Below are 11617 nucleotides of genomic sequence, written 5' to 3'. Positions count from 1 at the left end.
ATGTTATTTAGGACTCTTATAGGTGGCTTTTTCACCACAATTTAAATACAAGTTTGGTTTTATACTAGATATGACATTATCCAGAAGAATGTTACGTCAGTGTTTCTCACTTTGGAGCTACAAGCGTCAACATCATTGTCTAAACAGAAAGTAGTCAGGAAATATATGGGTGTAGGAGCAGTATCACAGCATTACTTGAAAAGTTACTGTATTGATAGAATAAATGAAAAACATGAAAAAAGCCTCCCCCACACACTCCTTCCAGAGTTTCAAGTTTCTTTCCTTTTTTTTTTTTTATTGATCCAACCTTGAATAATGCTGCTTATTTGGTAACAACATCAGGCAAAAAAGAGCAAGTACCATTCTGCATTCCAATCTGACTCATTTAGTAAAGTTTTGCAATATATACATTTTATCCAGCTTCTAACATTATAGGTCATCATGCCAATGAAAAATTACCAATACAATAAAATCCTTCAAAAGCAACTGTGAATGTAATTCAAGAGACCAGACAATTTAATTTCTGAAATTTATATCACTCATGTCCATAATCATTTTACATTTCACACTTCATGCTCTCAAACATTACCCTAGAGAAGACTAAACCTTTTTGTCACAGACACTATTAATTCTAGCCAGGTTTATAGAGTTACAGAAGCCTAACGATGCAAGATTAAGCAGGTAATAAGTTATGACATTTGCTGACTAAAACAATATTTGATCTATGCTAATGTTTGATCCATTCAAATACAGTAAGTATTTGGATGTTATATACTACTCATTTTATATACTTACAGTGCAAAATAAGTGAGAATTTTTTTTCCTGAGCATTTAGGAAATTAAAATCCTTTATCATTGATTGCAATCCATTTAAAATATACTCCCTTTATACTTAGGCTTGCCAAGACTGTACAATTAAGACAGGCAGAAGTTTGTAGGTATCAGAAGCCCAATCAGGAATCAGTACAGTAATGTTACATCTCTAAAATTTTGTTCCCATTTTTCAAGTCTAAAGACATAACATGATTTTGACTTAAACTTAAGAGAAATAACAGTGTTTTCCATTTACCAAACACTCCAAAACATACAAACTACATGCCTTCCGAAACAGAGAAACAGTCTTCATTTAAACAAATTGTAATACATTTCAACTTACTATTTTGTAGTTAATGTAATGCCCAGTGAGCTGTGCCTCCAACAGACATAAGAGAATAGAACTTTTAGGAATGTATGTGGGGCATTTTGTAAGGAAGTTGGATTCCTTACAAATTCATCTTTTCCTCAGTAGCTACAGACCATGAGTTTCTAATTCAATCTTCTCCTCTGTCTGCAAGATATCAGGTTCTATCGGAGGAACAGGTGGTCTGAGAATAATTTCTGGACCTCCACCATAGATTGACTGAAGAAAATTCCACGTTTCTTCAGATATCTGTCCAGAATCTGCACCTGGAAACAGTTTTTTTAAAATTTAATTACTACTTAGAACAGTTTTTTTTTTCCATGATTCTTTAAAGCCCATAACCGACACAAGAAGAAGAATACAATTCAAATTTAACACCCTAATCTAATTTGCATTTTTTCCTTGCGCCAGCTACCAAACCCAATGGCATGTTTTGTGTTAACTTTATACCTCTTCATTACTAAAACTACCTGCTCTCAGAACTATCCAGTACTTCACACATCAAGCATGAAATACAAACTTCTCTAATAACCATCTTATCTGATATTTACCCACCAAGCTAACAACTGGTCTTGGGAGTTGAGGCTGCTTCCTGGAATGGAAGGATTCATATTAACAAAAGGACATGCAGTCTCATCAATTACAGTGTAAAGTTCAAAGACTCAAGATTCTTGTGTAAAATAAATTAGTGTTGATAGTAAAGAATGAAAGTTTGCAAGCCACAGTGGAATTCTCAGAACCACAGACAGAAACCACTGTTAGGGCACTCACAACCCTGCTAATGCTCCATGTATGTGGCAGCGTGGTGAGTCAGCCTGATTTCTTTTTTGTTTATTGACTGAAGTCTTTGCCTTTTTTTTTCCCTATTTCTCTGGCTAGAGGTCTCTCTTCTGTCTCAACTCAGCATCAAACAATCATTTCTGATTCTCCATGACCATTTAGAGCAGCAAGGGGCAAGGGAACATCAACATATCACGCCTCTACGTTTTAACAGAGGGATCCTGTCCAATACAGTTGAAGTGCATTCTTTGCGCTAACCTAGCCACAATTAACTCTTTATTTCTACCCAAGTTCTGATTTGAATCAATATAGCTGAAGTTAGAAGGTATCAACTGCCTATTTTACTATCAGTTACTCACTCAAAACTGTTTTTTTTTTTTTTTTTTTTTTTTTTGTTTTTGCTAAACATCAGTCAGATGCTTAAAGTCTTGCATTTTATTTCTGTGTTAAGAGCTTAAATCATTAAAATGTAATGCAAAACTCATGGGAGCAAGATTTCATTGCTTTTTAAATATGCTCTTGACATTTTACAATTGGTGAAATTCATGCAGGGTCTAGAGGCCTCCAGTGAAATGCCATTGGTAGGTCCACTGTATGCTGAGGCATTAAGTTAAATTGACTTTTTTATTTTTCAGCTAGATTTTTTTGCTCAATCTTGACACAGCAATTTTTAGATTTTCTTTTTTAAGCTGAACTAAAATGCATATGAATATTCATATTATGCTTTCATAGGAAGTCTAAAATCTTCATATTAGATTTTTTTTTCTCTCTGTACCTACAATTTTCAAATAGATGGCATTAACCATCTGACTTAAGAACAATAAAAAAAAATGTCTTCATATACTAGAGAAATATTTGCAATACTCAGTGGTAAATAACTCTCAGAAAAATGAACAACAGCATTTATTTACGGTGATTTATTCCTTCTATCAGAAGTGGCTCTCAATTCAAATTAGATTTCAGGACTCAAGTAACTGCCTTCAGATATGTGACACTCTAAAAGCCAAGCACCAAGCCCCTCCAATTCACATACAGAAAAGAGAACCCAAACAAAACCAAGTGATACAAAACCAAAAGTACACTTTAGCCATTTTAAAGTTACTCTGTATCTCCCTCTACACTCTCACCTGCACTTAGATTAGCCTATTATAGGTATTATTTAAGAACAAACTGGTCTCCCAAAAAAAGGGCCTTTGAGTAACTGTCACTTCCTCAACTGCAACCCAAATTTACTTTTAAGATTTTTCTAAAATGGAGCAGAATACAGATTCATTAGGTATTGCCATTTTATCATAACAGTTAGAAATTAGAATTCATAATAAATTTACTGAACTTCAACAAATACATCATAAGGATTTCAAAATTGCAGCAGTATCAGACACCTACCTTGTTTTAGCACAGCATTTCCACATTTTGTTATTGCAATCTTAGCATTATCAATAGGACCAGGGGGATCTAGTATGACAGAAAGAATGATTAAAATTGGGAGAGCTGAAACAAAAGGCAGGTTGGAGTTTCCATTTGAAAATGGAAGGAGAAACAGCTAGTTTACTGCTTGTTCTTTCTTCTCTGCTTAACAGTATGTTATAAATTGTTAAAAGCTAATCAGAATTGTAATTAAGAGGAAACTTTTCGAAGCATTCATCATTACAGTAAGTCTCCAAGCAAAGTAAAACATAAATTAATCCTAATTTTTACCTCTAGCAAAACTGTCCTAAAGCAGACTCCAGTAAGATTGTAGAATATTTTATCAGTGTTTCCACTTCTAATCTTTAGAGACACTTACAAAATGTTAAAGTTGTATTATTACAGTTTTTACTCAGTTATCTACAAGTTTATGTTGTGACAATGAGATCAGCTTACTGCAGAGGCTGCAGCACTGTCTTTCAGTTTGTACTGCAAATAATCTAGGTTTCCTCCCTCGTACCTACATATAATTTCCCCTCTGCTGCCAACAGCAAGCACCCCTGCCACCCCTCACAGAAAAATATATAGTGCTTTTTCCACACCTATCCCATTACCCATTCCTGTGAATTACTAAGAAGGTTTGACTATATATTTTGTAATTTGATTCCTAGATGTATTTACAAGCTATCAAACATGTCTTAGATACTTTATAGGCTTTTGTTGCATTCTTTAGCCGTTCTTCCTGCATGCTTCTACTGAAGTAAAACAGTTTAATTAAATATTACCACTATGTGGCAAAAAAAAAATAAAAAATAAAAACACTTTGAAATAAAGCACAACTTACCACTGTCTTTCCCTTTTACAAATCCTTCCCATTCTCTGAACCATTGCATACTGATGCAGTAGAAAGTCGATGGAGATTCTTCTTCTTGGAATGCTCTATAAAGCTAGAAAGAAGAAGAATCATTGTTTTTCTGGGCATTTTTTTTTTCTTTAAACTACTACATTCTTTTAACTGCTCTATTAATAACATAGCATTACTACAGAACATTTTAAACTACTAGTCAACCTAACAGTAAATCCTTGGTGAATTCCGGAGGTGAGGTTTTGATGTAGTGGTAGCATTCATATTAAAACGTTACTTATTCTTTACTCAAGAATGTTTTTTTCTCCTGGAAACAGCAATGAGACTTAGAATAGACTGTTTCTTCTTAAGTACAAATGCTTACCCATCAAATCTTACTGGATAATTACTCTAATGGCTGAACTTTCAAGCGGCAGAACAAATATGAAACTTATTTGTGTTGAACGAGGCCTATTTATATCATTAGGAAAAATATGTTTTTTATAAATAAAAATTATCACCTCAGATATCTAATTCAAATTTTAGGAAATAAAATATTTTGATATTTTTCAGAGACTAAGGATCTTCTGCTTGCACAGAACAGATCACTGGAAGCGTATTAAGAACTGCTTCTGTGGCTGCAGTCAGTTTCCATGCAATTAAGAAACACATGAAATACCTTCTCAAAGTACATTTCTATACAAAGAATTACATGGGATATTGCAAGAACATTGTTGTTGCCAGCAAGAAAAGGGATTCTGTATAGATATATACTTGCTTAACAAAGTCACTTTGTTACAGAAATCACCTATGCACTTTTGGTAACCCCTTTTGTTGAGTCATGAACATCAGGGTATATTGAAAAGCAGAAGGAATAAGAATTGTTTACTTTTTACCCGTATAAACATCTCCAATTCATTTTTCCTTCTTTTTTCAAGTCTTTCAGACTCTATTTGGCAGGTATGACAAACATATAGATGGTTAACAGCTGGTCCTCCTCCATACCTGCGGTGACAGCAAAAATAAACAAACAAATCAAATAAACACAACATTAACCTTGTAGAAAACATTATGTAAAAAGGATCATGCACGTGTAGACATTCAAAGTGTCAGCTTCTTATAATATCTATTTCAAGTCTGATACATACCAGTCACACTGATCTATAAATGCCATCATTCATTTTCCTAGTACTATTTTGTACTTCATCCTAAGATAACTAAGTTCTGACTAACTGAAGTGGAAATATGCTGGAAATAGTATTGTTCCCATTTCTCCTACTTGTCGCTATTGAAACTTAAACAAGCCTTTACCTTCAACGCTTAGATGGCCAGAAATTAACACCTAAAAATGCTTAATGCAGGTGTGATACAGAGTCCTTAAGCAAAGCTTTTCTGCAGCTTTTTGTTACACATTTTTTTAAGAATTCCTTGTTTGTAAGCAAGCACTTACATGTGACCTACACGGAAAGTGTGGAGTAGTAATATGGAACATTTATATCCAAGTTATTTTGAAGCAATACTGGCAGCTGAGGCTATGGATTCAAAGCCAACATAAAAGAAAAGATGTCTCCAGCCAACAGAGAACAGGAAGCTGATACAGAGAGCTCTTTCAAAATAACTCTTGCAAAGAGTACTTTTTCTGACCTACTTTGTATTATTTTGCACGTACCATACATGTTTATTAGTTTAATACTCGATCATTATCCCAGTGCCACACTACTCTACGTAGGCTTCTAGAATTACTTTGCACAAGGAAATAAAACAATTTGGCAGTTTGCCATCCCTTCACTTAGCTTTGAGCCTGGAGTACATGTATTTTAATGAGCCACTAATTCTAGAAGCCTCATTTTGGTGCTTGGAACATATCTGCTCTCAAACTTAGATTGCAGCACTGAAGATAACACTTTGAATTGAAACTACAATGAGTACACAAGTTTTTATGAGCCACTAACTGAAGAACCATTATCTTGCTGCTTGGCATGTATTTGCCCTCAAACTGTACCACTGGATATTTTCAGTTACAACATAAAACATACCTGCTATACAGATTATCCCATATATTTTGAGGTAGCATGACAACTAGGTCCTCTATGAAGTTAGCTTTGTGTGGTGGAACACCTGCAGAAGCAACAGAAGGTACAGACTTGTGTTTTGTTTTTTTTTGTTTTGTTTTTTGGAACTCTATTTTAAGAAATTTTGGGATAGACTGTGTTAGAGGTTTCTAAATCAACCTTCCTGTTCAAAGAATTCAAAATCATGTAGAGAAAGCTTTATCATATTGAAATATATTACTATATTCAAAGTGAGCACTCTAATTTTAGTCTTTTATGAGGGTGAAAAGTTTATAAAAGAAGCAGAAGCAAACTATAAGAGATTACATAGCTGGAATCCTTTTAAAATACTGATTGCAAAATGCTTCTTAAGATACACAATTAAGAATAGTAAAGAGCAGTGAGATAAACAAATGCTCATAAATGAATTACAGAACTGTCTACTCAAAACCTGTTTATTTGCAGTAGGCCTTTTAAAATTACTTTGAACAGCATGAATGGTAGAAAGTAGTGAAAATTCAAGGGAGGAAGAAATCCAGGTGCTTGCAGAATTAGAAGTGTTGAGTTGAAGTGAGCAGCTATGTTGAGTTGAAGTGAGCAGCTATGTGCTATGCAGGGATTCTTTTCAATAGGGAAAGATTTAGTAGCTGCAACACTTGTACAACAAGAGTCAGCTGCTGTAGCCATGCAGAAGGAAAAACACAGCCAGAAGTGCTCCCACATACCCATTCTACAAATGACTACAGGGGCACAGTATTCCTACATTCAACATTTGGTTCAGCAGCAGGTACAACACCTAAGTGCTAACCTAATACAGATGCATTTTATATTAGTAATCAGGTATAAGAATACCACAATGATTCGATGGAATGTTGCCACACAGATATGAGCATTTCTACAAAACAGATTTTACTTTAATGTTCTTTTTAGCTTTATTAGCACTTAGCACAAAGGAAAATTTTTATTGTCTTATGCAAAATATACAGAATGACTACTCTATCATGCTGATATGTTCTGGACACTCTCCAACAGACCAATTTCTTGTTCCACATCGTCCAAACCTTCTTGTTGCTTCTAGCACATATCTGAGAAAAATATTGGCAGACCTAAGTATTAAGGACGATGATGATGAAACAACAGGATTTTAAAAAATGAGAATATAACTGTTTAACAAACAAGCAGATAAAGCAAACTGTTCCTCTTTAAGGATCAATAAAGCTTACACATATAATCAAAAGTGCACAGAAAAAAAATTAGGAGGACTTCATATGGTATAATTTCCAACTAATTGGCTAATAAAATAATGGAAATAAAAGTTACTTAGACATTAAGGATAAGTAGCTATATTATTAGCTTACTAAGCTACTTAATTTACTTAATTAAAACAAGTATACAACCCTGCATAACTACAGGTTGACAAGCAAATTCTTTTTAAATGATGCTGTTAGTCTCACCTCCATGAATACAAAGGAAGTCATTATTTGAAATTGGTCCTGGCTCCGCAAAAGTCTTGAATTTATTTAACCACTGTCTTGAAACATAAAATTGGAGAAGACTTGGTTCCATCATATTCAGTAGGCCTGATATTCTCCGTCTCTCCCTCTGAGCTTCTTCACTACTCTTTCTATTAGAGAAATAATAATCATAAACAGATATATCCTTGTGTACAATGCAGATAACTCACTTTGCAAAAGAGAACTAGATTTTCAAGTAAAATGGGCCCACGCTAGTTAACATTGGAAAAGCCTCACACTTCTCATGAACAGCTAGAGCCACCATCTAAACACGTGGCAAAGAACCTGCAGTGTCACCTCACAGAATTATGTGCCACAACAGTCAGTAGTTAGTACAGAGCATGAAGGGCTCTAGACTTCCTGCCAAGTCTATTCTTGTCCCTTTTTCTGACAAAGCCACAGCACAGGTTTAATCACACTTAGAAGAAAACACTTGCCTGCTTAGTTCAACAACTGAAAGACCCTAACAGTTCCCAGTCAACTTGCCAGCCTGAGAAAACAAATAGTTGGATCACAGCAGAGAAAGTACACTACAATACAGGGGAGTATCCTAATACAGGAGAAGGAGATAAGGCTCAGACCACCTGCCCATTTTCTTTATGCATTTTTTGAGCTAAATCTTCCCAAGCTGTCCTCCTGTGACAGATGTTCCCTATGCAGCTTCAGAATTAAGGTTGAACAATAGATTTGGTAATTCCCCTATTTTTCTTGTTGAAACTGTTGCTGTTGTCCAAATGGGAAGTCTCTCTGCTCTCTTTATTTAGATTTGATAGGATCTCTCTTCTCCAAAGGCAGGTTTGAACCATTTGTCCATTCATTCCATCCTCCAAACCCGACATGAAACTTGACTCAGCATCACACAACAGCTGGGCTAACTCAGTTAATATATGGAGTCAACATTGACTCAAATACCTGGTAGAAAACCTTTAGGTAAACCCAATGGCTATAGTAACAAAGACTATTACAATATAGCAAAACAATAAAAGAGAAGGTAAACCAAATACTATGAACCAGTTTAAAATTAGTTACTTTTTACAATTCAGATCAAAATTATTTAACAAAAAGGTAAAATTCTGAAAATGAAATTCACACAGGTAAATTCATTTTCCAGCTGTAATTCAAAAATCCATCTGTATCTCCATCAAGCTTTTTAGAAAAGTGCTGAAAGAACATTAGAGTGTTTGATAGTGTTTTGTGGTTTTACTCTTTTTTAAAATCAAACACTGTGCTTTCGTTATGTATTTTGTTTTTAATACATTTGCCCACAATCAGGTACAGTGTTCTTACACTACAGCATGACTTCTTCTACATTCCTTTTAAAAGACCTACTGAGTCAGACTTGCAGGCTCAGGTCAGGTGGTGATAAGTATAAGTGATCCTAATGAAAGCTAAAACATGATCAGAACACGTCCTATTTCTTGTGCAACCCTGACACGAGCTATTTTGAAGATAACTTTTAGTGGAAATTTCATGTTGATACCAGAAATTTAGAATTTGAAAATTGAGTCAAGTACAAAGATTCCTTAGACTGAAGATGATAATAACATGACTTCTTGACTTTCATTTTGACTTTCAGGAAAATACCAGCCTATAATTCCCTGAAATTAAATTACAACACAGTAAAATTCCTGTTGTTCCACATCCCATCTGCTAAAGAGTTTCCACAATTCCCTTTAGAGCTTTAACAATCAGAGTCTGTATACAAAATCTCCCCTTGTGCAGAATTCTTTTCCTTTAATTGAAAACTAGGCAACTGTTAGAACTGGTAATGCATTACCTCAAGTTGTCTTTTTAGTCATCTTACTGTTTTTTATTTATGCAAGTTTAGTTTTCATTTCAAGTTCTATATATGTTTTAGCAGTGACAAAGCAAGTGTTAAGGAAATAACTGAAGAACTAAGTCTCTCTTCAAACTAGGCTTTTGTGGTTGGTCAAATTCTTCCCCCAGAGCAGCTATTTTCTGAAAGCTGAATGAAACTGCCCAATTGCTTAAAAGGTGACTAATATTCGTATTATTATACTTGTAATTTCTTACCTGTAGAAGAGAACATAGGCTTCTGCATTTTGTACTGTGGATTCTGATACTTCTGTGACACTCTGGTCATCAAATTCATACCACAAATTATTTAAATTGTTTCGACAATAAGCTATATAATGTCCACCTGGAGTGTTAGAACAAAGTTATTTAAAAGCGTACAAAAGCTGCTCATTTTACTGCTTTTTCATGTATGGCAGAGCAAGTTCAAAAAGCAAATATTTTAAATGGGAGAAACGTTAATTTGTTAGCAAGACAGGACCTGGATATTAACTTCTCTCAAAGTCAGGATCAGCCTTTTTTTTTCCCCCTGCATTTCTGACAGCCGGTGGAAAGTCAGACACAATTTTCAGCATATTCAAACAACTCTTAAACTCTTGAATTCTTCAAGCCACTTGTGTAACACATTCCTGAACCACAAAATTCAAATCAGAAATAGGCCATCTGAACAATCTGCACAAATTGGTTTCCTTGATGAACTCAAATTTCATTTTTTTTGTAGAAATTAGCACAGATATTTAACAGCTACATGATATCAAGACCATACTCTGTTTTGAATACTATTCATAATATATTTGAAGTTACTACTATTTTTAAATACATATCCAACTGACAACAATTAAAAAATCAAATAACAACTAAATGAATTAACAGAAGTATCATTCACCAAGCATGAAATGGAAAATGAAACAGCGTCCAGGAAAAAAATGGTGGCAAAGCAACTTCATCTAAACAATGGCTACCTCAAGTTTGGGGAATAGAAGTAGTTATGTAACTTAAAAAACAAACAAACAAACAAACAAACAAAACAAAAAAAAACACTGAAGTTTCAGGCTTCTGGCTTCAAACTTTTCTTTCCTCCTAGTTTCTAAATCTTACAAATGCTGAAAACATCAGGGCAGAAACAAACTCAACAGATAGCACTAAGAAGTTTGTTCAGCTAGTCATCACTATCCATTTCCTATCGTGGGATTAACTGGCAGTGATCATCCAAGCAAATGTCTTTAGAAAAAGATTACTGACACCTTCATGGTACTTTGTGAATTCTTTCCAAGAAAAATAAAGATATACAAAGCATCAAAACTCTAGACAAACAACAGTTGTGCATAAGAGCTGACCAGCTAACTAGTCACATGCTAAGATGTAACATTATTTGTACATTTACATGGCTCATTTTCAGTAGTGCATATAATACGTACTTACTATTCCAGAATCTTTTTTTCCCCCCTCCATGTACAATTTTATTTAGGAGCACCATACAATTTCAAATATGTGTAATTGCTAAGAGCAAGCCATCTTACTTTTACGCAGCAAAAATCACAGAATTTAAATCCCACACTAAAATTAACCACTCATCTATTTACTCTTCAGTACATCAATATTATTTTTAAACAGAAGTGCTGATATGAATATTAACTGCAAATGCAAAGCATTTAACCTCATACTTACTGCTGGCAGTTCCATGATGGCAGATGACAGATAGAAGATCATAAGTCACTATTTGAGCTGGACTGTCCTTTGCAAGGAAAGGCTGAAGATCAAGGCCTTCCAATGGAAAGGACACATGGGTCCCAATTTTTGTGGAAAACATAAGTTCGTGTCTAAATCTTTTAAGATGAATGCACAATATCTGTAAGAAGGATCAACATATTTACTGAAGAAGATATATATATGCTACTATTTTATATTTAATAACTATACTGTACTATGCCATCTTCTTCTATCACCTCAAAAGGATCACTTTTCTCTATGGCCTGAGGAAAACGATCACAAGCTCTGTGTTGCACAGGTTTTTTTATTTGTATTT

The 11617-nt window shown here is 34.4% G+C and overlaps 1 protein-coding gene across 6 annotated transcripts in view; it reads right to left on the bottom strand.

Moving 5' to 3' along the window:
- Positions 1–274: 274 nt before the first annotated feature.
- USP33 (ubiquitin specific peptidase 33) overlaps positions 275–11617 on the bottom strand; it is a 36588-nt gene continuing 25245 nt past the window's right edge. For all 6 annotated transcript variants that reach the window (XM_035333285.1, XM_035333284.1, XM_035333282.1 and 3 more), the window contains 8 exons: positions 11260–11440; positions 9811–9937; positions 7717–7886; positions 6248–6329; positions 5108–5216; positions 4212–4314; positions 3347–3415; positions 275–1446 (listed from right to left, as the gene is read on the bottom strand). In XM_035333285.1, the coding sequence (XP_035189176.1) occupies positions 1289–1446; positions 3347–3415; positions 4212–4314; positions 5108–5216; positions 6248–6329; positions 7717–7886; positions 9811–9937; positions 11260–11440 (999 nt within the window). In that variant the 3' untranslated portion in view covers positions 275–1288. The remainder of the gene's footprint in view (positions 1447–3346; positions 3416–4211; positions 4315–5107; positions 5217–6247; positions 6330–7716; positions 7887–9810; positions 9938–11259; positions 11441–11617) is intronic.

Source organism: Oxyura jamaicensis, chromosome 8, assembly GCF_011077185.1.
Source record: "Oxyura jamaicensis isolate SHBP4307 breed ruddy duck chromosome 8, BPBGC_Ojam_1.0, whole genome shotgun sequence".
NCBI lineage: Eukaryota > Metazoa > Chordata > Aves > Anseriformes > Anatidae > Oxyura > Oxyura jamaicensis.
The sequence above is the reverse complement of the archived record's forward strand: the minus strand, read 5'-3'. Positions and strand labels throughout refer to the sequence as shown.